Raw genomic sequence first — 23,762 nt, forward strand, 5'->3', positions numbered from 1 at the left:
CTCATTGATGTAGTTGAGGCTGGCCTTGAGCCTTCAGGGATCTCCCTGCTTCAGTCTCCCAAATCCTGGGATTACAGGTACGCACCACCACATGTGGCAGTTTGCTCTACTTAATTTTATTGAGTGATGCATCTGTCTAAAAATAAAAGCAGCTGGGTATGGTGGAACACCTCTGTAATCTCAGCACTTGGGAGGCTGAGGCAGGAAGATTGCCATCAGTTTGAGGCCAACCTGGACTAAGTAAGTGAGTTCAAGGCCAGCTACATAGTGAGGCCCTGTCTCAGGGAAAAAAATCTAAAATTAAAAACAGGCTGACAATGTAGCTCGGTGGCAAAGTGAGTACGAACAGAGCCCTGGATTTTAAACCCAGTACTACAAAAACAAATAACCCCTTCTGACAGTCTCCTGTCTTTTAATGGAGTAATTTAGGGTACACACATTTCACATAAAATTGGGTTCATTTGACTTGATTTGCTCTATCTTTATATTTGTATTTTACCCTGTTTCATTTTCCTTTTCCTTAAAGCTGCTCAGATAATCAACATATTGCCCCTTCCCTTCCATTCTTATCTCCAGAGTTTGGATGTCACATTGCTCTCTTCCCATTCCACTAGCTCCTTAGATACAGAACTAAATCAGCTCTTATCTGAAAGCAGTTTCCACTGAGGCGATTTCCCGAAAGCTTTCTTCCCAGTAAGACAAGCAAGTGTGTGGGTCTGTTTCATCCTCTCCCTGCACCTCTGTCACTGTCTCCCTGGGGAGCAGATTCATTCCTCAGTGCTGTTTTTATGGCTGAGAACAGGGCACTGGCTTTTTCTCAAAGGCTCAAGAGTAAGTACTTGAGCCTCTGCAGGCCACATGGTCTCTGTCCCAACCAGGAAGCACAAAGGCGCCAGAGATAACACATTGGTGATTGTACCTGGTTCTGGCTGTGTGCTGATAACACTTTATTTACAGGATAGTAGCCACAGTACGAGTAAGGATTAAAGACCCTTGGGTTAAAGCATCTTCTGATGGGTGAGGGTTACGGGTTGAATTGTGTTACCTCTAATTCATAGGTTGACACCCCCAACCCAAAAGTGTCTCCATCTTGAGAAAAGCATCTTAGAAACAGGACTGTTGCGGGCATGATTAGAAAAGATGAGGTTACATGGGACAGGTCACATGGAGTAGTGCCCCAACCCAGTATGACCAGTATAAAACCCAGTACAAAAAGGGGAAATTCAGGCCCAAAGGCAAACACCCAGGGAGTACGCCAAGTGAGCACAAAGGCAGGAGCCAAGGTGATTGATTTACAAAGCAAGGAGAGAATCTGTGGCCCCCCAAAAGGGGGAGGAGATTGACAGATCTGCACAGCCTCCAGAGGAACTGCCTTGCCTGTGCTATCATCTTGGACTTCTGGCCTGCAAGAGGCCACGGGTGGCATTTAGGGCCTCCACATCATTACCAAGGCCAGGCCAGAACACTGGCATTGGTCTCTAGAGATGCCCAAGACCCAGGCCACAGGCCAGAAGCTCCCCATTCCCAGGATTCCCACAGGCCTGGGTGAGACACCGCCCTCTCCCTTCTCACAAGAAAGAGCACAGCGGCCTGCCCCCCCTCTCCCCCGCCACAGAGAACTCTGGGCTCTGAAGGAAAAACTCAAAGAGCCTGAGAGGTGTCCCAGGTAGAGGGCCAGCAAAGCAAAGGCTCGGGTGTGTGCAGGGAAGTCTAAATAGTCAGAAAGGCAGACAGGGCTGCCTGGAAAACAGGCTCTGAAGTTCCTCCTGGGCCCCACACTATGGCAGTTCCCCACAAATCGTATCGGGGCCTCTGTGCACAGAAGTGGTCCAAGTTGGCTGCCCTGCAATTTGTGGTGGGATGGGGGGCCCTGAGACTGCCTGCTCCGGGCTGCAGACACCATCTGCCAACTAGCAGTCAGCTTTACACATATTTAAAGAAAATCCCTCATCTTCCCCAGGCAGGCGGTTTCCGTCTCCAGGCCAGTTACATAGGGACTTATGTTCAGGCAAGGGACCCCTCTGCTGATGGCTGCCAATCCCACCAAAGTCACAGTTCCCTTAGCTGGGGCCAAGATGGGATAAAGGGGGAGGGGCATTTTTATCTGCCAGGAGGCCACGTTTCTAAAAATGTCCTAGTAAAGAATTTTGCCAAGACCCGAAGTTTAAGCAAAGCAAGAGACTCAGGCATGAATGGGCCTCACGATGTCAGGCTGCAGTGCCTGGGCCACTGCTGTGGACTCTGCTCCTGGCAGCAGAGTTTGAGGGGCTTTGTCCACCTCCAGCAATTAAAGGACCTGTAAAGCACTGCGCAGGAAGGCCACCTGGTGCTCATGCATGTGCCTATGTGAGTGTGTCCCTCTCCTCTGTGTACTGACTATTGGGTGCCTTGCTCATTCTGCAAATCTAGAGATTTTAATGACAGGCAGTGAATTTAAACAGTTTTTTTTCCTCCTTTCAGGAATGTTTTAAGGGATTGAGAGGAAATTGTGCACAGATTTTGCTGTTTTAAGAGCTAATATGTGAACAACTTCAGAAGGATGTGTGTTGTTTCAGGGCTGAAGTTTACACAGTAAACGAGAAACACAAAAGCAGACTTGTCATGGATTCTGAGGCCCTGACTGCCTCCTTGAATTTCATTCCTGGGAGAAGGGGCTGCCTTCCTGGGGAGCAAAGGCAGAAGGGAGCAGAGGTCTGATCTCTATTCCCTTCTCCCCCAACCCCCACCATGCACAGGGTGCCTGGAGAGAGCTACCCTGTGGACAGCCAGCAGCACATGGATGGGGAGGGGTTGGGGAGCAGCTGCCCACTGGGAACTCTCTTGGGATACTGGAATGGGCCTTCTGCCGAAGGGTACATTCAGACAGTTGCAAGTCCTACAGCCCCTAAACCACTCAAGGAATGATCCCCCATGCTAGGATGGTCTTGTTTCTAAATTTGGGCCAGGACCTCTTGGGTACAAATAACTGTCAAAATCACAAACAGCAAAACTTTGCGAAGAAGAAATAGACAACCTCAAAGTCCTGTGTCTATTGAGTTTCTAATGAAAAACTTTCCCACAAAGAAAACTCCTGCATGGCTTCATATATTCTAACTATCCAACACTGAGAGAAGAAAACCTAGTGAGTCCACACAAACCCTTCCTAAAATGGAGAAGCAGAGTTCATTTCCCAGTTCACTCCTCTGATGCCAAAGATGCAACAGACAAGCAGACTACAGATGCCACCCTGCTTAGACACAGACACAGACAACTTTGACAGAATTATAGCAAGCGAGCAAATGGCCTGTGGATTTTTAAATGCATTGCAACCAGGGGGCTGTTTTACTCTGAAAAATCAATCCATGCAATTCACAGAATTTATAAAGTTAGAAAGAAAAAAGACACAGGACTATCTCTACAGAGGCAGAAAAAGCATTCGACAAAATTCAACAACTATTCTTTCTGTACACTCTCATTCCTAGCAAACTAGGAAGAAAAGAGACACCATCTGACACATAGCACCTACCATCACCCCCAGCCAGACGTCTCCATACCGAATGCTCTGCTCTCCGTGTCTGCAAAGCCTGCTGTCCCCTCACCACTAAATGTCAGCCTGAAAGCCAAAGCTGGTTCACTCACAACAAAACAAAAATAAAAAGCATATGGATTGAAAGGCAAGAAATAAAACTGACTTTATCTGGAACACAATCGTCTCCATAGAGAATTCTAAAGAGACTACAAAAACATATGAACTAAAATCCTCCTAAAACTAGTAAGTAAAGCTAGCAAACTCACATGACACAAAGTAAATATACCAAAAAAATCAATTGTACTTTTATATCCCAGCAGCAATCCAAAACTGAAACTGAGAAATCAGTATCATTTCAACAACTTCACAAACACAAAGTATTTAGTAATGAATCTAACAAATTCTATGCATCCTTTGTCCTGACTACTTCCAAACATTCATGATTGGTATTTAAAAATATGGAAGTGAAGAGAGGTTTTATGTTCATGGATCAGAGAATTCAGTATTATTAAGACGTGTGTTATACTCAAATCCGCCCATACATCAATGCAATGCCAGTGAAAATTCCAGCAGTCTTTTTTTTTTTTTTTCTTTCTCTCTCTTTTGGTAGAAACCAACAAGCTGATTCCAAGATTTACATGAGAAATGGGAAGGCTCTGGCAGGGCATCACACTTTTGAAAATGAACAAAATTGGAGGATTAACAGGACCTGATTTCAAGGCTTAGTATAAAAGTCACACTAATCAGGACAGCGTTTTACTGGCAGAACAGATTACAAAGTCCAGAAATCGGACCCACACACATGGGCAACTGATTTTCATCAAAGGTGCCAAAGTAATTCCATGGAAAGAAAAAGTTGCTGGGACAACAGGATAACCACATGCAAAAAGATTTAACCCCACTCCTTACCTGTCACCATATATAAAATTAAACTTGAAATGAATCACAGATCTAAACAAGAAATGTGAAACTATAAAATTTCTACAGAAAACAGAAGAAGAGGCTTTGTAACCTTGGATTAGGCAAATATTTCTTAGAACACAAAAAAACACGAACCTTACAGGGGGAAAAAAAACAGTGATAAATTACACTTCATCAAAATTAAAAACTGCTGCTCTTTTGAAGGATCTTGTTAAGACAAAGCCACAGATTGGGAGAAAATATTTGCAAAACACAATATTGATAAAGGACTTATATCTAGAAATATGGACACCTCAAAATTAAAAAGACAAACAGCCCAATTATTAAAATATACAAACACTTGAACAAATACTACATCAGAGCAGACGTATGTAAGGTAAATATGTTCAGTGTCATTAGTTTCTGAGAAAATGCAGATTAGAACCACAATTAGAACAGCAAAAACTTAAAAAGCAGACAATACTAAGTGCTGGTGAGAATCATAGCTGCCATAACATTTGTTCATGCAGCACTGATCGGAATGAGAACCAGGACGACCATTTTGCACAACAATTTGGCAGTCGCACAGAAAGGGAAAGATGTATCAGCTCCAGGATCCAGCAAGCTCACTCCGAGGGATTTACCCGAGAACAATGAAGGCCCATGATTACCCCAGAACCTGTGTGCAACATTCATGGCAGTTTAAGTCATAACAGCTGAAAACTGGAAACAGCTCACATGTCGATCACGGACATGTAGATGGATAAACAAACTGTGGTACATTTTATCCTTTCCAAATAAAAGGAAACAAACTACTGAATACAGACTACAATGTGGATGAATCTCAGATGAATTATGCTAAGTGATAGAAGCCAGGCGCAGGGGTCCATGCTACAGAATTCCATTCCTGTGACGCCCGGAAAAGGCAGAGCGCGGGACGGAAACATCTCTGTGTTCCCAGGTGCTGGAATGAGGCGGGGGCTGGCAGCATGGGGGTACCAAGGGATTTGGTGGGTGATGGGACCATCCTAAATCTGGATTTCAGGGTAGTTTTATGACTGTGAGAACTTCTCAGGACCTATTGAACTCTCTATCTCCCAATATGACTTAGACTTCAACAAACCCAAATCTAAACCCAGAGATCAAAAAACGAGACTAGTCTAAGAAATGTATACAATAACTGATAATTTTTAAAATGTTAACCTATTAAAAAGGCAAGATAAGCTAAGTCAAAAGTCTGGTTTTTTTGAAGATTAAAAGAAAATAAAAATTTCACATGCACACAGAGTAATCATCATCTCTGCTTCAAATTCCTGAGGCAGCCTGTGCCCACCAAGCCCACTGATGCTACGCAGCCTCCAGGGCTTAACAGTAGGGCCAGAGCCCTGTCCAGCCATGGCGTCGCCTATCACTTCCTGGCTTTCCCGATATCAGTTGTGTTAGCCTTGATGTTTGTCCCTCACTCATGTACTGAGTTCCCAAATCCAGCTCTGGTGTGGGGTCATGCCCTGGACCAGACACCCAGGAAATGAGTGCTCGATGAGGCCTGGGACAGGCAAACATCTAAACCTCACACTAAAGACCCTAGTCCTGTTCATACCCTGGGCCCAGGCTAGCCCCAATGCTACCTGCCCACCTCGCCTGGTAGCCCAGGGCTCTGTGAAACCCTTCTCTCCCATTCCAGGCTCCTTCCTGCAACCCAATTCCAGCAGCAGCCACCAAAATCCACTGCTTTCCAGCCTCACTTCCCCCATGCCGGCTGCTCAGTGAAGAACCGGAGGGTCTGTGATGTTGCTAATGTCAGTGGCTCCCACCTCCCACCTACACTATGCTGTTTAGTCCCCAAAAATACTAGGGCACAGGTGACAGCAAGGACACACATAATGTAGCATAGAAGAACTCTACCACAGGTCTGTGGTTCTTCCCCCAAGATCAGGGCCACTAGCAGGAAGCAAGCCCCGTGTGGTGAGGGCCAAGGGACAACATGGGGGAAGCTTGGTTTCACAGCCCACAACCTTAGTTCCTGACACAAAATGCTGGCTGACCCCCTATGCTGGGCCATTGCAAAGACACATGGAGCAATGCCACACCTAGCCCCTCCCAGCCATGCCAGGTTTCCATCTAGTGCTAGTTCTGGGATATTGGCCTCACCGAGCCTGCCCACCTACCTTTCAAAGGCCAGCAGCCACCCTTACCTGGTCACCAGTAAGCCCAGGACATTGCTTATGAGGTTCATGCTGGGGATAAGTGCTGCTGGTGAGGGGCAGCAGCCCCTGATTCCCCAAGCACCTGCCCACCCCAAATGGCCCTGGAAAGGAGAAACTCAGGACCATGGAGCCACAAGGACCTATTGGTATCTACTGCTTGCCACTTATGTTAGGCCAGGCCTGGGGCCCTAGGTGCCTGGAAGGGCAGCCTTGGCACACAGGCACCTCTTGTTTCTAATTCCAGATGCTGAGTTTCCATCCCAGTCCATGGGGAGCAGTAGCTAGGAGTGCCTTGGGCCTCAGGCAGGTCGAGATGCTCTTTGCAAGCCAGACCTACTTTGGTCAGGACTTAATGGGGAAACATGGCACCCAAGGGTCACCACTGCCTGGATTCTTATTCTTTAGGCAGAAAAAAAAATGGAGACCCTGGACTGTCCCTGCAGACACTCAAGAGTGGAGAGCAGAAGACAAGTTATCAAGGAGGAGGTGCCTACCCAAAGCACAATGTTAGCAAAAAAGGGAAAACAAGCACACACAGCCAAGAAAAGGTCTTTATCAGGGGTCTCAGAGACCTGAAAGGTCTTACTATTATAATCTGTGGGTCTCTTATAGAGCAGTAGAGAGAAGCTGAAACAAAGAGTTCATGGTGGCATGACTAAGTGCTATGGCCTGCTGCTGGATGGCCACCACTCTGGGGGGGAACAGAGACAGAGATTAATAGTCACTAGAATCTGCCCTGCTGACCCTGCCCACTGCCCTCCCCCAAAGATGGGATCTGGCTCCACCATGGAGACAGCCTGAGATGAAAATACAGGTCCCGTCTGGGCACCCAGAACCTGTCACCAAACATTTTCCAAAATGTTGACTTTTCAGCTAGAGCAGCTTAGAAGAGTCAGGGGTGTGGGTGAGGAACAGGGACACTTTGCTTGCTCTAGATGTGTATCTACTTTGCCCCAAGTTGGGCATCACACGCTCTTTAGACACATCCACGAGGTGATGTGTGTGTGTGTGTGCACATGTGTGTGTTTGTGCTCACATACACATGAGGTCTAAGCACATGCAGCCCATGGCCAGATCCAGAGATGCCAGGATGGACACAGTGTGAGAGGACAGTGTGACCTGTCTGTGATGTAAGACTTGTCTGCAAGTGGGTAATTGTGTCCAGCCCCTCATAATCTACCTCTAAAACTTGCTTGAGAAATCTTTTCTCCAGGGGATTGGCAAAGTCCTGAGACATCTCAACAGAATTTAGCCATTTGCAGATATGTAAATATATCCCCCCAGGACACCCCAATTGGAGCTAAAAGTCTTAAAAGGGCACACAAACTGCAAAGGAAGCATCTCTGTTAGACTGGAACTTTCTTTGTTTGTCCAATATGGAATCTTTCAACCATACATAAAAGCACAAATAATGTGACAAATACATAGAGCTGAGCACATTACTCACACCAACCCTCATTTTCTCCAAAAGGCCACACTTGATTCTGTTTTGTTTTTAAAGAAACTGATCATGGCAGAATAAGTGATGCTTCCTCAGGCCACCTCCCCTTTGAAGCACTGCGACATGAGATGCTCTTCCTGCCCAGGCTTCCTGGGCCGGCATGCCACCACCAGCAGTCAGGAAGTGGGTCCACAGTGCCTCCAGATGTGAGCCCCACACCTGCCTGCTCTACTGCTGCCGTCCCCATATCGTGACCCATTGCACCATGCCACATCAGGTAGAAACCCAGAGGATGCATCTAAAGTCTCTTAAAACATGAAGATACCAAGAATCAATATGAGGCTAGGGAAGCCTCAGCTTCTACTTTTAGAGGGTGGGAAAGAAAGAGTAAGTTAAAACTAAGCAAATAGAATTTTTTAAAAAAGGAAAAATCAGAGTATACATCAATCAACCAAAAGGAAACAAGAATTCAATGTAGCCAAACACTACATAAATAGCGTTTTTTAATAAAAAAATTTTTTAATAAAAAATTATTAAAACTCTAGCCAAACTAATCATAGAAAAAAGAAATAAGAATTATCAACACCCTGAATGAGAAAAGACACATCATGACAAAGTCTTCAGTGTTCACAAGATAATGTAATATTGTGAACACCTTCATGTTAGTAAATCTGAACATCTAGGTGAAACGAACCAATTCTTTCAAGCACATGTAATACCAACACTCACCTAAGAAGAAATAGATAATCTGAATATATTGTAGCTATTGAATGAATTCAAAACCTAGTTAGCAACCTTCTCATGAAAACAACTTTTAATAAAATCCACCAAACAAAAAATAAGATCAGTCTTGCACACTCTCTCCTTCTTCAGAAGCACAGAGAACACCTCCCAATTTGTGTGGCCCCCTCCCTGACACACCATCAGAAAGTCACACACGACATTCCTCATGAACTTAGGTGCGACTTTTCTTAGCAAAATTTTAGCAAATTATGTCAAAGCCTATACACACAAAAAACAAAAGCACCGCACCATTACCAACTTGAAGATGAGTGTAGGGCCCTAACAGTAGGGAACACATTCGGCTCACAAGTACCTAGAGACAGAGAGGGACCTTGGCTTTGCCCCTAATCCTGGACTTCTATAGCAACTGTCAGATGGAGGGACCACCCCTTGCCAAGAGTACAGAACAATGAATAAAAACAGACCCCCACTCGGTCCCCATGCCCACGACAGCGGCAACTGTCTGAGAACCTCCTCAGCAACCTCAGAGAGTCATCAGGGAGAAGAGATACTATGCCAGCTACAGATTTTTTTTTTGTCTTTTTCTTTTTTATCGGTACCGGGGATCGAACTCACGACTGCCTGCTTTAAAGGCAGGTGCTTATGCCGCTGAGCTAAATCCCCAGCCCCACCAGCTACAGATTTGAAAAATAAAACAAAGAGGTCCCCTTCTTCCAGTTCCCCTACCAAATCCTGCTTTGAGTGCCCAGTGATTCTCAGCACGGGGCACTCAGAAACTGACCAGGTCATCTCACACCAGGAGAAGGGTAGCCTGCAAACTGCAGTGCACAACTGCCACTGTGTTTCTGCCCAGGCTGCCTGTGCTACAGTTTCTGGATTAAATGTGCAGAGGGAACACAATCCTGAATGGACATTGCTCCCTACTAGCCCTGGGGCCAGGGCTGAGTGTGGTCCTACGTGTGCAGACACAAGTATGAGTCTGAATGTGGACGCACACACGTTCATAAGGGTGCCTATCTCCACAAGTCTGTACCTGTGTGTCTCTACGTGTCTGTGTGTATCCACATGCATGCATGCATCCATGTGTATCTATGCCTATGTCTCTGCACATGTCTGTGTGCCCACACATGTGTGCCTGCCCACATGTGTGTCTGTAGTGCATGTCTTTAGCATTTTCCTACCAGTGTGGCATCCAGGCTGTACCAAGATACATTATTTCCAACCTGCTACTTATCCACCTTGACCATGACCAAGCTTGGAAAATAGTATCACCACTAGGAGCACACCAGCTGGCTTTTCAAAGCACAGGGGTTTTTCCCCTGCCCAGTGGTGACTGGGTCTGCTTGAAAACCCACACAAAGCACCCTTATGCCAAACCCTCAGGCAGGGCCCTCTACCTCATGGCTACTACCCAAAAGCAAACAAAGCCATGTAGGCCCAAGGGCCAGAATACACATTCCCCAGAAGACAGCTGCCTGACCGGACAATGTCTTGCATGTTCATTCAAGGAGACCACTGTCGTCAGATGTCGTGACCCTAAGGAAACTTAAGGGTGAAATCCAGCCTTCCTGAAGCCAGCAGGAGTTGATGGCCAGCTCCAGGTGCACTGGGCTGGCCTCAGTGTTAAGAGAGGATCCCACCAGTAGCCCATCCCCCAACCCCAGCCCAGCATCCCGGCACCATCGTTGGGCATCACGCAGCTTTGAAAGTGGGAGACAGAGAATGTAGCAAGAAGAGCTGTGGGGCCAGGCTCGGACAGCTCAGTGAAGCAGGGGGCTGGGGGTGGGGGCTAGGTGCTTGAGCAGTGGCCCCTCGACCCTTCGAAGCTGCATGGAGCCCCCTTCCTCCCTCCCACCCTCGAAGTCACACAATGACACGCTTCAATGGCACACAGCCGGGGCCTCTGGTTTTCGTTCTGTGTGACCTGGGGAGGCCAAGAACGTGATCAGAGCTGTCTGAATGCAGTGCCCTGGGGGGATTACTCAGGCACCTGCCCAGCCCCCTCCCCAGGCTCCTACCCAGCGATACTCCACTCAGGCAGCCCACTCGTCCCGGCGGACAGCTGGTGGGCCCAGCGGAGTCGTGCCCCACAGCCTTGGGCCCCACCAGGCTCATCCTCTTATCCCCACGACTTTCCACGGGCAGACCCCGGGCGCCCCACTGGAGAGCGGGTGCCAGGGCAGCCTGCTCAGTCCGCCCCACTCTGTTATGTCAGCTGTTACCCTGTGCTTAAAGTAAGGCGCTCCAGCTGGCCAGGGTCAGATGTAAAAACAAGGACCTAACAAAACCCGGCCCCTTAGCTACCCCGAACTGGAGACCCCCACCGAACATGGCACTTACTGACGAGGCTCTTTCCAGCCCTCGGGCAGAGCATAAAGGAAACACCTGTCCCCACGGCCGGCACACTCTAATCCCACTAAACCCCACTGCAGAAGCCCGAGGGCCCCACAGCAGGCGCCCCCGCCCCAGATCTGACTTTTGTCCTGGGCCTACGGGAAGACGATGGTAAGAAGGCAGGAGAGAAAAATAGGAAGTGGCCTAAAAGCACTTCACGCAGATGTACCTTTCGGCCAGATCCACTGGGCCAAGGACAAAGTGCCCGTGGGACCCTGCTCCGAGCAGCCCGGTACCCACAAAGGCTCCCTGCCCTACCCAAGGCCTTGTGCCCTGGTACAGTTGTAACCCCCCAGAAGGAGAGAGGGTCTGGATAAGGCCCTTCCTGATGACACAGAGGCTCCACAGTCACCCCACTCTGAGCCTAGGTCCCCCAAAGAAACAGCAGGCACCCCATGTTCAGCCCCAATAGGCCATTACCAACCTGGAACTGAATCATCACAATTCCTGAAAAGATGAAGAAAAGAGACAGAGGCGAGGTGGGGAGAGCAGAGAATGTGAGACCACCCAGGCACCTGACGGCCTTGGGAGAGGGGCCTGGAAACCACGCGCACATGCACACACATGCCACACACACTTGCCGGGACACACATGTCCTGCACACCAGGTGCCGGAAGGGCAGTGCTGGGGGCTCAGCAGGTCCTAGATGCCTCCAGCTACCTGTCTCTCCCCAGAGGGACAGGGAAGCCCAGTACCCTCCCTGTCCCCTCAGCCAGAAGGGTGAACCCTGTAGACAGAAGGTTGACCCAGGTACTTCTAGGCAGATGGACCTAGGAGACACCATCCAGGCTACAGAGTAAAAGCACAGGACACTATGCCAGCAGCTGGCCTGACCCACATGCCCAGCCCAGCAAACATGATGCCTGCTGTAGTGGGGCTGGGTGGGAGGGTCATACCAACCAGGGCTCTTAACAGAGGCTGTGGGTATATTTTCTAAGATGCTACACTAACCCCCCACAAACACCATAGCCTCCAAAATGTCACAAGTGTAACTGGAAAGTAGGAATGGCCTTCAGACAAACAGTGATCAGGGCCTAGAGCCAGGCAATCAAGCATGCAGGGGTGCAGGGACCCAGCGGAACTCTCAAGCCAGGACCTCCATCTGGTCCATGAGGACCTGCAACCATGTAAAGCAGGGCACCTCCCCTTTTCCTTCAGGGGATGTACTAACACTCTTATAGATGAAGAAGTATCCGAGAGACATGCAAAGGAAGTACCTTGATGGAGAAAGGATGAGGAGCAGGACATCCCCTCTGTCCCAGCCCACTGCTCAAACCCAGGTGAGCTGTGGCCTGCAGTCTGCATAGCCACCCAAAGGTCAGACCCTGCCCCACAGTGCTGGGTCCTCACACCAAGGCTTGGGTTATGTGCCCTTCGGGAAGTTTCCACCAATCTTGCATACTTTCTTCCACTTTCTGCCCAGAACCCTCATGGCTCATCTTTCCCTGGACACATGTGATGTACTCAGCAATCCTGGGCCACAGAAGACACCCTGAGGCCAGGTACTGGTTCCCCAGAGGGCATCCTGTCACAGAGATGATCCCCCTGAAACCCCACCACACACGGGGCCCAGTGTGCTCAGGGAAGGTCAGGTTATGGCTGAGGATGTGGTTAACACAGCTCTACTGAGCCCACATAAGCTTCTCCACACAAGCAGACGGCTTGAGGACATGCTGGCGGCTGACCCAAGCACACTCCACCAAGCTAGAGGTAACAAAGGGTCTGGTAGGAGATGGAAATAATGTCCACAGTGGTGGGGACACCCCAGCTCCCGACTCAGCTGTCTGAGGCCCACAGAGGGGCTGCATACCACACTGGGAGTCAGGAGACAGGCTTCCGTTTCTACCCCTCACAGCTGAAGAGACCATGAAGGGGAGGTAGCAGCTGATCCGGGCCAAAGAGTCCCAAATCGTGTGACAACCACATATGCTGAGATAGAAGCAGCTGCACACACAGGACAAAGAAAGAACCCGAATACACAAGGCAGATGCAAAGTGTCTCATGGGGCTGGCATCTTGGCTTTTGTAGGAGAAGGCTCCTGTCCTGGGGCACACACTGGGCCTAGGTTCACAGACCCCTGGGTTAAAACATATTCTGGCCAGTTCTGTGGATTGAACTAAGTCACCCCCAAGCCCCAGGACCTGGGAATGTGACAATTTGGAAATAGGGGCTTTGCACACATTAAAGACACAGCCTCCAGCTTCATTCAGGAAAATCCCCACATAGGTATATTTACATATAGAGAAAAAACAGCAATTCTAAGAAGACATGGTAGAAATGACTGGTCAACCAGGAGGGTGTCCGGGAACTGTGTGGACTTCTAACGAGTGCCCTGTTAAGTCTGAAGTCAGATCAAACTTGAAACACCCCAAAAAGAAAAGATTGGGGAGCCAAATGTCCACAAGTCATACTAGGTACCTCACCTACAGAAACTGTAACTCAGATGCCAGTTTGAAAGCATCAGCTGCTTCTGTCTTAGAAGTCACCTGGCCAAAGAAATGGCTTAGAATGGGAACAGATCACTCTTCCTGGAGGCCGGAGAGCGCATACGGAGGCTCTGCGGGTCACCGTCTCCACCCTGATGGGAAAGCGGCCGAGCTGCCAGCGACAACACGTACATGAGCGTACGTGCCTGAACGCTAATAAAAGTTATTTACGCAAACAGGCATTCCGGTTGGGAGCCGAGTTTTACAGACCCCTCGGTTACAGCATCCTCTGACGAGGGCTACGGGTTGAACTGAGTCACTTCCCACCCCCATGAACCTAGACTATGACCGTATTTGGAAGCGGGGGCCTTTGCAGATGTGAGATAAGAGTAAAAAAGCCTCCGTCCGACGTGACTGGTGTTCTTATCACAGGGCACATTTGGACATAGAAACACGTAGGGAGGATGCCAGGTGAATGGGGTGGGAAGGGGCTGGCCCTGGAGCCCCAGAGGTCACCAGCAGGACCCTGACCTCCACCACACCCCGGGCACCAGGCACAGGCCTGGATGACCTCGCCCCTCAGGAAGACTAGCACTGCCTTGCACAGTTCTTAGACTTCAGCCTCCAGAATAGAAGAGAAAAATATCTCTGTTTAAGCCACCCTGTCTGTACCTCTTTGTTTCATGACCCTGGCAGACTCCCACCCTAGCCACCACAAAGGTGAATGCCAATAGCTATACCCTTAATGGCCTTTCCTATAAGACCAGATATCGGGTGGGCACTCATATGTTTGTGAGTTTAGTTTCTAAACACAGGCTCCAGAGCAGATAGCTGAGGCCATGCCAGCTCTGCTATGGACCCCAGGCTACTGGAGGAAGGAGTGTCCCCGAATCCTAGATGGCTCTGCCAGGACACGAGCACAATTAGAGCAGCCTCAAAATCATGCTCTGCCAAATCCCACCACATCCTTCTCAGCCCCCTCACCAGCCAGGCAGACCACAGCACCCCAACAGCCACCCAGCACCTTCCCTAACAAACAGAATAGAGAGGGCTTCTGTCTACCCAGCATCTGCCACTCCTAACTCATGGCTCGATCAATGGTGTATGTGAATGAAAATGTTCATTTTCAAGGAAAGGAAGACAGCTCGGCACTTCAGTAAATGTCTAGAAATCTATCAACACCCTAAGGCCAGGGCCCAGCCAAAGGCCACCTCTCGATGGCCCTGAGTCCTAAGGACCACCCCCCTGCCCCAGTGGTAGTCCTGGGCCCCGTGTTCCCCTCTACTCCACATAGGCCGCCTGTTTCCATGTAGAACTAGATACAGAGTGAGGGACCTTCCCACAGCTCTAGGGAGCAATCCCACATCCTGCTGAGTGAGCTGTGCCCTGGGGCTGTGTGCAAAGCTAGAGTCCCGTGTCTATGTGTCCTCCATAGCCCAGCCAGAGGAGGGGCTCCATGCAGATGGAGTTCAGGTGTGGCCTGCATGTATATAGGGCCCTGCAGGGAGGGCCCCAAGACCTGAAGTCTGTAGCCTGTCCTCTACACTCAATTTGTACACTAAGCCCAATATACAGTAGGTGCTTAATAAATATTTGCTGGCAGAACAATGTCCTGAGGAGGAAAAACATCTCCCAAGAGTGTTCTGGAGCCTAGGAGGAAGCAAGTAACAGCATGGGCAAACCACTGGGCAGGAAGGTATCCCGCGGACCTGTGAGGCACGGAGCTGTGCCAGCTGCTGGGAGCAGGGGGTGTGGGCCACATAGGGAACCAGACTTCGGGTTTGTTAATGGAAAACCTGAGCCGTCCGCTGGTCCCTGACCTTGGGCACAGTGACTCAGCCTTTGGGAGCCTCCTTCCTTCCCCGCAAACAAGTCTTCTAGGAGATGGTCAGAGCGCACACACCTGCTCCAGTGGCCTGTGTGGAGCAGACAATTCCCCAGTGGACACAGGATTCAAGAGCAAACACAGTCTGGGCGACACCCAGCCAGACACAGGCCAAGGCCAGTGCGTTAGTACGCGACACCAAACGTAGCACATACTCAGCACAAATACCAGTGCTACGGCAGATACAGCACAACGCCCACGGTACAAAACCAGACACGACACAAGCACCGACACAGTACCAAATGCGACACTGTGTCGGGAATTGTACTTTGCCAGTGAGGGGTGTGAGAGGCATTAAAGTGTGTGGATAGCAGATGCTGGAAAAGTGGGCATCTGCAGGCAGGACCGGGATCTTGTTCTACGGTGAGGGAAAGACACCAAGGACCATCACAGGGCCCGGAGGGCCCCCACAGGGTCTTACTTTGCTGCTAGGAAATTGAGGCCTGCAGGCGGGGGGACACAGCAAGCTCAGGCAGTGCAGGATCCAGCTGGAGGAGGAGGGTGGGTCACTGTGGCGGCCAGGGCTGAGGGAACTGCAGCGAGGGGAGGAAGCCATAAGCAATGACCTCATCCCCCAGGCCTCCACCCCAGCACACGGTTCCCAACCACAGGCATCACAGGACAATTCCCTGGTATGCTGGCCACCGGGAGGCTCAGGGCACGCACGTGTGTATTGTGCTTTTCAAGACTCCTCGCTTTGTGTGGGATTTGACCAAGAAAATAAATTTAAAAAATTAAAACACTGTGATTAGTGAAACAAAACCCAGTCCCTCACCTGGGCCAGGGCAGTGTTTCTTACTACAGAGAAATCAGGGAGAGTTCACACTGACGGTTAAATCTGGGAGGGAAAGAGCTACCAAAAGAACTCGGGTACACGTGTAAATCCATATACGGCAGACACACACACACACAGGCACACGCAGGGACATCTTGAGCGGGACACTGTGTGCACACGTCTGTGTTCCACGCCTACACAAACACACGTACACACACAGCCCTGGGATTTCAGAAACCAAGTTAAGACTCTCTCCCTGGGAAGCTGTAACTAGCTTTCAGAGCCGTGCAGATCTCAAATGAGCCTGTTCCAAGTCCAGGGCCAGACCTGGCCGAGATGAGATTCTTGCTAAAATGGCTTTTTCAGGCCCACCAAAAATCCCTGCTTCAGCAGAATGCTTAATCCCTCCGAAGCCGCCCTGGGGCTTCCTTAACCCCGGCTGAGATAACAGCTTCCTGGCACCAGAAGCCAGGCGCAGCCCAAGAAGAAAAAACACTCGGTCCCAGGAACACGTCCTCGAGCGGCTGTTTTTCTCCATCTGCACATCACGCTCTCCAAGCCCGCGCAGCCTCACACTGGGCCCCTGTGGGGCGCCCGCTGCTGTGGTTGGGGCTTCCAAACTCCCCAGGAGATGCGCGCGACCAGAGCGCCCCCTGGTGGCTCCATGGCCAGCGGAGGCTGCTTTGCCAGCCTTCACCCCTAAGTCCACCATGCCCACCCCATCCACTGCCCCCTTGCTGTGCCCATGGTTTGAAAGCCCTAACGACTACTATTTATTCTTTTTCTTTTTTTTTTGTTTTTTGCGACAGGGTCTCACGACATAGCCCAGGTAGGGTTCAAAATCATGGCAATCCCCATGCCTCAGCCCCCCAAATGCTGGAAATCCATGTGTGCACCACCACACCTGGCGAAGTCTCATCTTACTTCTGCCCACCCAAGGCCCTGTGCTTGCCAGGCCCCGAGGACATCAGTGGTGGGATCTCTTTCCATCTGGCCCTGGCACAGTGGGGCCCCTTCTCACCTTGGAGAAGCCTTCACTGTCCTGCAGCTCTCCCACTTCCTCTCACAGTTCCATCATGGGTAGGCCCATGACTGCCTCACTCCTGCTGTCCCCAGGGTCCCTAGTGCCACCTATGGCCTATGGTAACCCCTCCAAACAGAGTAACATATACCAGGTCTGAGGACCTCTCTGATCCTTCCCATGTTGCAGATGGGAAAACTGAGGTCTGGGACCCCACAGCAGCTTGGGGTGTCCTGGTCATCAGGCTTGAAGGAGTGTACAAACCTGGAAACACCATTTGGGACAGGGAAAGTGAGTGTAGACATAGTGGGTCTGCCCCTGAGAAGTGTGGGGTGACATGAGGAAACCATGTGCTGGTTTCCCCTGCAGATCCCCATCATGCTCTAACTGCTGAGAAAACACTGAATTGCTAGGAGGGAGGCATATGGAGCTGACCAGAAGCCAGCCTTACAAGATGCCAGAGAAATAGCCAGGTGGTGGCAGGCCCTGCAGCAGCCAGGAGGAAAGAGAGGGGAGAGAGGTGATGGCAGGGAGTCTGGAGGGATTTGGACCCCAATTCCTGGCACTTTGAGGGGCCACACAAGAAAAGCTGGAGTTTATCCTAGTATCACAAGGATCTTTTGAAGGCATCTGATTTTTGTTTTAGAAAGTGTTTCCCTGGCTGTTGGGTGGATAGAATGCCAAGTGAGCAAGCGGAGAAGGTGACAAAGGAGCTGAAGGTGGCTGGGTCGCTGCCCTCACAGGTAAGAAAGGGCCACTTCTGGCGACACATCTAGGAGCTGGGGAGGCTTCACCTAAGGCCAAGGCCTGCTCCTCTGGAACTCACAGGCCCAGGCAGGGAAACCTCTGTGGGACAGAGCCATCCCGAGACTGGCCACCAGGTGGCGCAAGGATGCCAGCGATGCAGAGCTGGGTGGGAGGGTGTGGAGGCAGCGGCTGTTGGCGGGAAAGGGGCCTGCGGCCCTGGGAGACTGATGGTGGTCAGTTTCCAGACCCAAGCTAGCACATGACACACTCACACAGCCACACTCAGGCACACATGCAGACTCACGAACAGTGATGTGAAAACGTGCCCATATGTAAACACACAGTTACACATGTACTTGTACGTACATATGGTCACATGTACACAGACGTGGACATGGCACTCCCAGGGAAACATGTTAGCAGCTGACCTCCAAGACCTGGAAACCACTGGGCACCCTCAGCCCCCAGCTGGGGTCCCCACAGACCTGGCCTCCAGAGAGGAACCAGGAAAGGAAGGCCTGGCCTGCTTCTCTCAAGCAAATACATCCTCGGGCAGCGGCCAGGGCATGACCATCCCCTCTCAGGACACACAGCCAGCAGCGTGGCAGTCATTGTCATAGACTCAGATCTGTGAGCCAGGGGACATGGTGACCCTGTAGAGGTGCTGTGGGACTATCATGGCACGCGAGACCTGTGCCCCCTGAGCAGGAAAGAAAATGGAGGCCCTGACTCTGCAAAGATGATGCTGAGACCCTCCCAGACCCTGTTCCTGGTATGCACAAAAGGGCCCAACAAGAAAGGTGGATGCTTTGACGGTAGGAATGTCACATGCTGGGATCACGGAGAAGAGGTAGGATGCTTGTGACATTCAGAAGAGACGCCGGATAGCATGTGACACCATCAGATCAAAACTACACAGATATGGGCCTGGATGGACTGCTCAGAAATGTGAAAAACACAATCCTGTGCCCAGCAGCCGGGACGCTCCTTCCAGAAAAGCTGGAGGCTGACCTGCCCTTAAAGCCAGGGTCCTGGGGGTTACCTGTCCAGCGCACTCAGTAAAGGGACAGCAAGCACATGTGCTGACAGAGCTCCTTCCCGGGCTCTCAAAGAGCCTGTGATCAGGCCAGCTCTGCAAGCAGGGAGGTGCGACACTGCATTGCCAGCCTCGTTCCACCTCCAAGGATGGGACAGAGAACATGCAAAAGGACACAAGCAGAACGATGCTGGCCTCGGCTCCTCCAGAGCCCTGATTGCCTACCTAAGTCATGCTCAGGCAGCTCCCTCGCAGATCCTGCACCCCCAAGACATGCTGGTGCCCTGCACCCCTTTTCAACTGCAGGTTTCCTGCTGGCTGTGAGTTCTATGGGGCAACAGTGCTCCCTGCTTGGTCACCAGCACAGTGGCAAGGGTCAATTCACCCTCATCGTCACTGGGCCAGGCTCTCAGCCCCTTCCCAGAGTGGGGCCTATCCTTGGTTTTGGGGGACCCTGGGATCCTTCCCCGGCTCAGTCTCAGGGGCTCACAGTTCGATGGGAGAACAACCAAACACCACTCTCAGCCATAAAAGCAGAGCCAGGAAAATGGCAACTGAGCATCCTAGTCCTCAGATGGCCTGGGCACTCCTCAAGGGTGTGTACAGGATGGCCTGTCCCAGCCTCACTCACCGGGAGGGAAGTGCCCAAGGGGGTACACCACAGTTAGCATGCCTCCAGCAGGGGGTTTTTCAGGAGGAGCCTGCGAGATGTGATACCAGGCTGCCTCCTGGGATGACGAAGACCCTCTAGGCCATGGGGTGACGGACAGGGCAAGGATACTTCTAAGGTCCATGTGCCAGTGATAACACAAACAGGAGTCACTTGGCCCCAGCTCCACCATCCTCCTGTCCTCCCTTCCTCACCCAGCCCAAAAGATCCTCCAGAAAGTCCTCCAGCACCAAAGGATCCAGGCTCCTGCCGCTCCCTGGCTTCCCTGTCTGCCACAAGCAGGTTCTGAGTGGCCCGGCAGGTATGGGACTAAGGAGGAGCCCACATCTCCAGCCCACCTCCAAGCAGAGCTGCTGAGAGGCTGGGACGGCCCTGCTCCGCCTCAGGGCAGCCGTGCTACCCAGTTAGAGCCCCAAGCTCCTACATACCATCCAGAAGAGGGTCCCGGTGGCCAGAGCGGCATACTGCTCAATGGTGGACAGCACGCTGAAGATGAGGCAGGCCAGGACAATGAGGAAACTGTAAGACAGGGGGAGAGGGTGTCAGCATCCCAGCCACCTGTCTACCCCAAGTCACACTTCAGGACACCTACTACCCTGAGGCACTACCCAGGCCAAAGATCTTACAGCTGCCAAAAGCCCATCGCTGGTGAGTGGACACCCAGATGTGGGGTCCACAGGGTGAAAGCTGTCCAGGCATCACAAGGAAGGGTGCCCAAAACATTGTACTGCTTTGCCAGACCCCCGAAGATCACCTATGGTGTGACTATTTCATTTCAGGCAAAGCCACAGGAATGGAAGGCAGCTGGGGGTCATCGGGTGTGAAGGTCCAGAGCCCACTGTCACTACACAGTTTGACTGTAACACTGTGGTGGCCTCCCTGCTCTCAGATACCCTGGGAATCAACCTCTAGGTATACACTTCTCATGAGGGAACCTCAGTGGGTGACTGTAATCTCATTAAAGCTGCTTTAACGAATTCCTTCCAGACGAGCCACTCCTGAATGCAGGAGTTCAGGGCCAGGGAAATCAATAGGGACTTAGCAGCCCTGGAGCTCATCAGAAGAAGGCAGAGAGAAGAGGCTGGTGCCCAGGCTTCCCCTATATCCCCATGGGTATACACAAAACACAGACATGCTACTCCGGTCATAAGGGACCCGTGAAGATAAGGAGCATGAACCTTCAGAGTCCCTCATCCATCTTCTCCCGGGTGCAATGTCCATAGGTGTGATCTGGCACAAGTGCCCCTTCCCTCCTCCTGCCTGGGGGAAAGCACAGACCCGCTGCCCAGAGCTGGGAGCCCCAGTCCCTCCCTCCTTGAGACCCTGCCATGCCAGGGGCTTCCAGCCCCACCCTGCCCTGCACAACTTCCCACAGCAACCAGGACTCTCCAGCCCCTGCCAGCATTCTGCTTCTTGGGCTCAGCCCAGCAGGAGCACGCCCCTCCCACCTGTCCCGTCTGTCAACACACACAGCCCACCCACCCCACCCCACCCCACAGAGGCCACACACAGGCTGCCACCACAGCTCGGTTTCCAGGAGGCACCGGGACTTGAGGGTCTCCTGTAAGCTCCGTGGGCAAAGCCATCCCTTCCTGGTCTCTTCAGCCCACCCAAAGACCTTGGGGGACTGACCGAGGCTGAGGTCTTGCTCATGCCCCCTTCCGAGCTCCTTGGGTCCCACTGGCTACACAGTGCCCTCTGCTGCTGGGATCCAAACCCTACCAACCTCAGGATACCCCACCCCTCCTGCACTGTCAGCTCCACCTGTGTACCGCACCCCAGCCCATACTCTCAACCCAACTCTGACACCTACCCACCACTCTCAGCCCCCGGCCTAGGCCACCTAACAGGGGTGTAAACCCTAGACATCATCCCCTCAATGCGACAACACGGCAGCTCCTGGTCTTAAGTATGCCTTGTGGGTCTGCCACAGGGTCGTTGCACTTGCCATTGCCCTGCCTGGAAGTCTTTACCCAGGCAGCAAGGAGCCTTATAGCAGATAACCCAGCTCCAACCTCTTTCCCTGTCCCCATCATAACTCCTGACGTTCAAGTGTCACCACTGGACCCCCACGCTATGAGTGCCCAAGAACAGGCACCTAGGACACAGCCTGGCAAAGAGTAGGTGCTCAGTCTGCTCGCAGGCATACCTCCACTTAATCCCCATGGCTACTACCCGGCTCAGCACTGAGGTCACATCCGCCATCCATGCAAATGCTCGATTTGAAGCAGTATGATCTTGGTCACCTCAACTTGAGTCCTCCAGGACCCCTGGGTGGGTAATCCATCCCCTCCCCAAGCCTCACCTCCTCTGGGTCCTCCCAGGCCAGGTCTCCAGCTTCTTGAAGCCCCTGTTGTTAGCACAGACAACAACACTTCCCTGCATGTTCTCCTTCTACATGGCCTCGGCTCTGAGGACCCTTCCTGCCTGGCTCCCAGGGTCAGGACTGCTTCCTGGGACCCAGGTGGTTCCCATGCTGTCACTGCCATGCCCTGTCCCCCAGGTCATGATCTGCACAGCACTGGCCCAGAGTGGGCACAGAGTACAGGCTTTTGTCACCACATGCAGTAGGACCCCTGGGGACCTCAGAAAGCGCTCCCTCCTGGGGAACACAGCCAATGCAGGCAGGGGTGAGGGCCCATCTCATCAGAGATGCAGCTTGTGGTGCTGGGAACTGGTCCATCTACCCGGCCCGCAGCCTGGTTTCCACCCTTCAGTCCCACAGTAGGGCTGCACCCAAGCCATGTACCCTGGCCCACTCCTCAGAGTGCTTCAGCCTATCTGGGCCTCAGGACTCTGAAGCACCAGCCAGGACGCAGTCCCTCCAGGCCCCACGCCACTGAGGCCATGACTAATCCTCCCGCACGTCTGTTTTGATTTGCAGCAAGCACGGAAGTGGGATCAGGCCTGGCCCGGCTCAGCTAAGAGGAAGCAAAAAAGGTGATGCCCCTGGCAGGTGGCACTGCCCAGGTGGGAGGGGCTGCCTGCTGCTCCCCAGAACTCAGCACATGTGGAGCTGGAGAAGGACCTGCACAGAGAGCTGCATGGCCTGTCAGCCTCCCCTCTGCACCAAGAGGTCTGGGAGGGTCCTTGCCTCAGTTTCCTGAGTGGCATAAATCAGAGCCCACAGCTACCTCCTCATGGGGCTGTGGAGAACAGTGTGGCTGAACCTCTCCAGGGGCTCGGCCCTGTGACTTCTCCCAGAGACCTCAGACACACCCGGAAGCTTGCCATGCTAACTCCACCATGAAGATGTAGCAGAAATCACTGCCACTCATAGGCTTCCACCAGGACCACGTAGCCACTTCCTGCCCAGCACCAAGAAGCCCCCAAGGGTGGCCACTGCTTGCCGCCCCAGCCTGTGTGTTACAGTGGCTTAGATCTCACAAGAGCCTGGCAGGCTGAGAGTCGCCAGGTTGTAATCAAATAGCTGCCTCAGGGAAAATCAGGGCTCCCGGGCCTCTTCGCACAAAAGTTGAACCATGGGAGTGACAAGGATCTAGGGTTGATCACAGCCTCTCATCTCTTTTTCTGTCAGAATAATAATGTAGCATTTACTGTGGCTGTGAGGAGGATGCAGCTCTGGACAAGAGAGCCGAGGTCACAGCTGGTGAGGACCATGCTTTCAGAGGAATCTCGTGGCCTGGTGAGGGCACAAAGTTCTAGGAACAGGCCACAGCCAGGAAGTTGCAGGACTCCATGGCTGGAGCTCCCTGGCTGTGTCGCTGGGAGGGACTCAGGCAACGGGCAAGGGCCTTGTGGAAGAGGGAAGCAACCAGCCAGGTGAGGCTGGAGTGTAGAAGGTCTGCCACTACCAGCCAGCCACCAGGCCACCCCTCCTTAGGGCACCAGAGTGTCTGTCACCCACAGAGATGGTCCAGGCAGGGATGAAAGGAGGGTTTCCCTATGGAGGGAGAGCCATGGCTATACCAGGGAAGGCAGGTGGAGGTTGGTAGGATCTAAGGGGCTTCCCAGGACGCCCCTGCCCAGCCAGTGACAGGCAGACGC

At 51.8% G+C, this 23,762-nt stretch overlaps 1 protein-coding gene across 12 annotated transcripts in view; it reads right to left on the reverse strand.

The window, feature by feature from the left end:
• Window positions 1-23,762, reverse strand: part of Kcnq1 (potassium voltage-gated channel subfamily Q member 1) — a 314,775-nt gene that overhangs the window by 240,150 nt on the left and 50,863 nt on the right. For 11 of the 12 annotated variants that reach the window (XM_063227100.1, XM_063227107.1, XM_013150646.2 and 8 more), the window contains 1 exon segment: window positions 20,183-20,273. In XM_063227100.1, coding sequence (XP_063083170.1) covers window positions 20,183-20,273 — 91 coding nt within the window. 12 annotated transcript variants of the gene reach the window in all.

Source organism: Cavia porcellus, unplaced genomic scaffold (assembly GCF_034190915.1).
Source record: "Cavia porcellus strain 051 isolate PalLab524CR breed Dunkin Hartley unplaced genomic scaffold, mCavPor4.1 scaffold_17, whole genome shotgun sequence".
NCBI classification, from domain to species: domain Eukaryota; kingdom Metazoa; phylum Chordata; class Mammalia; order Rodentia; family Caviidae; genus Cavia; species Cavia porcellus.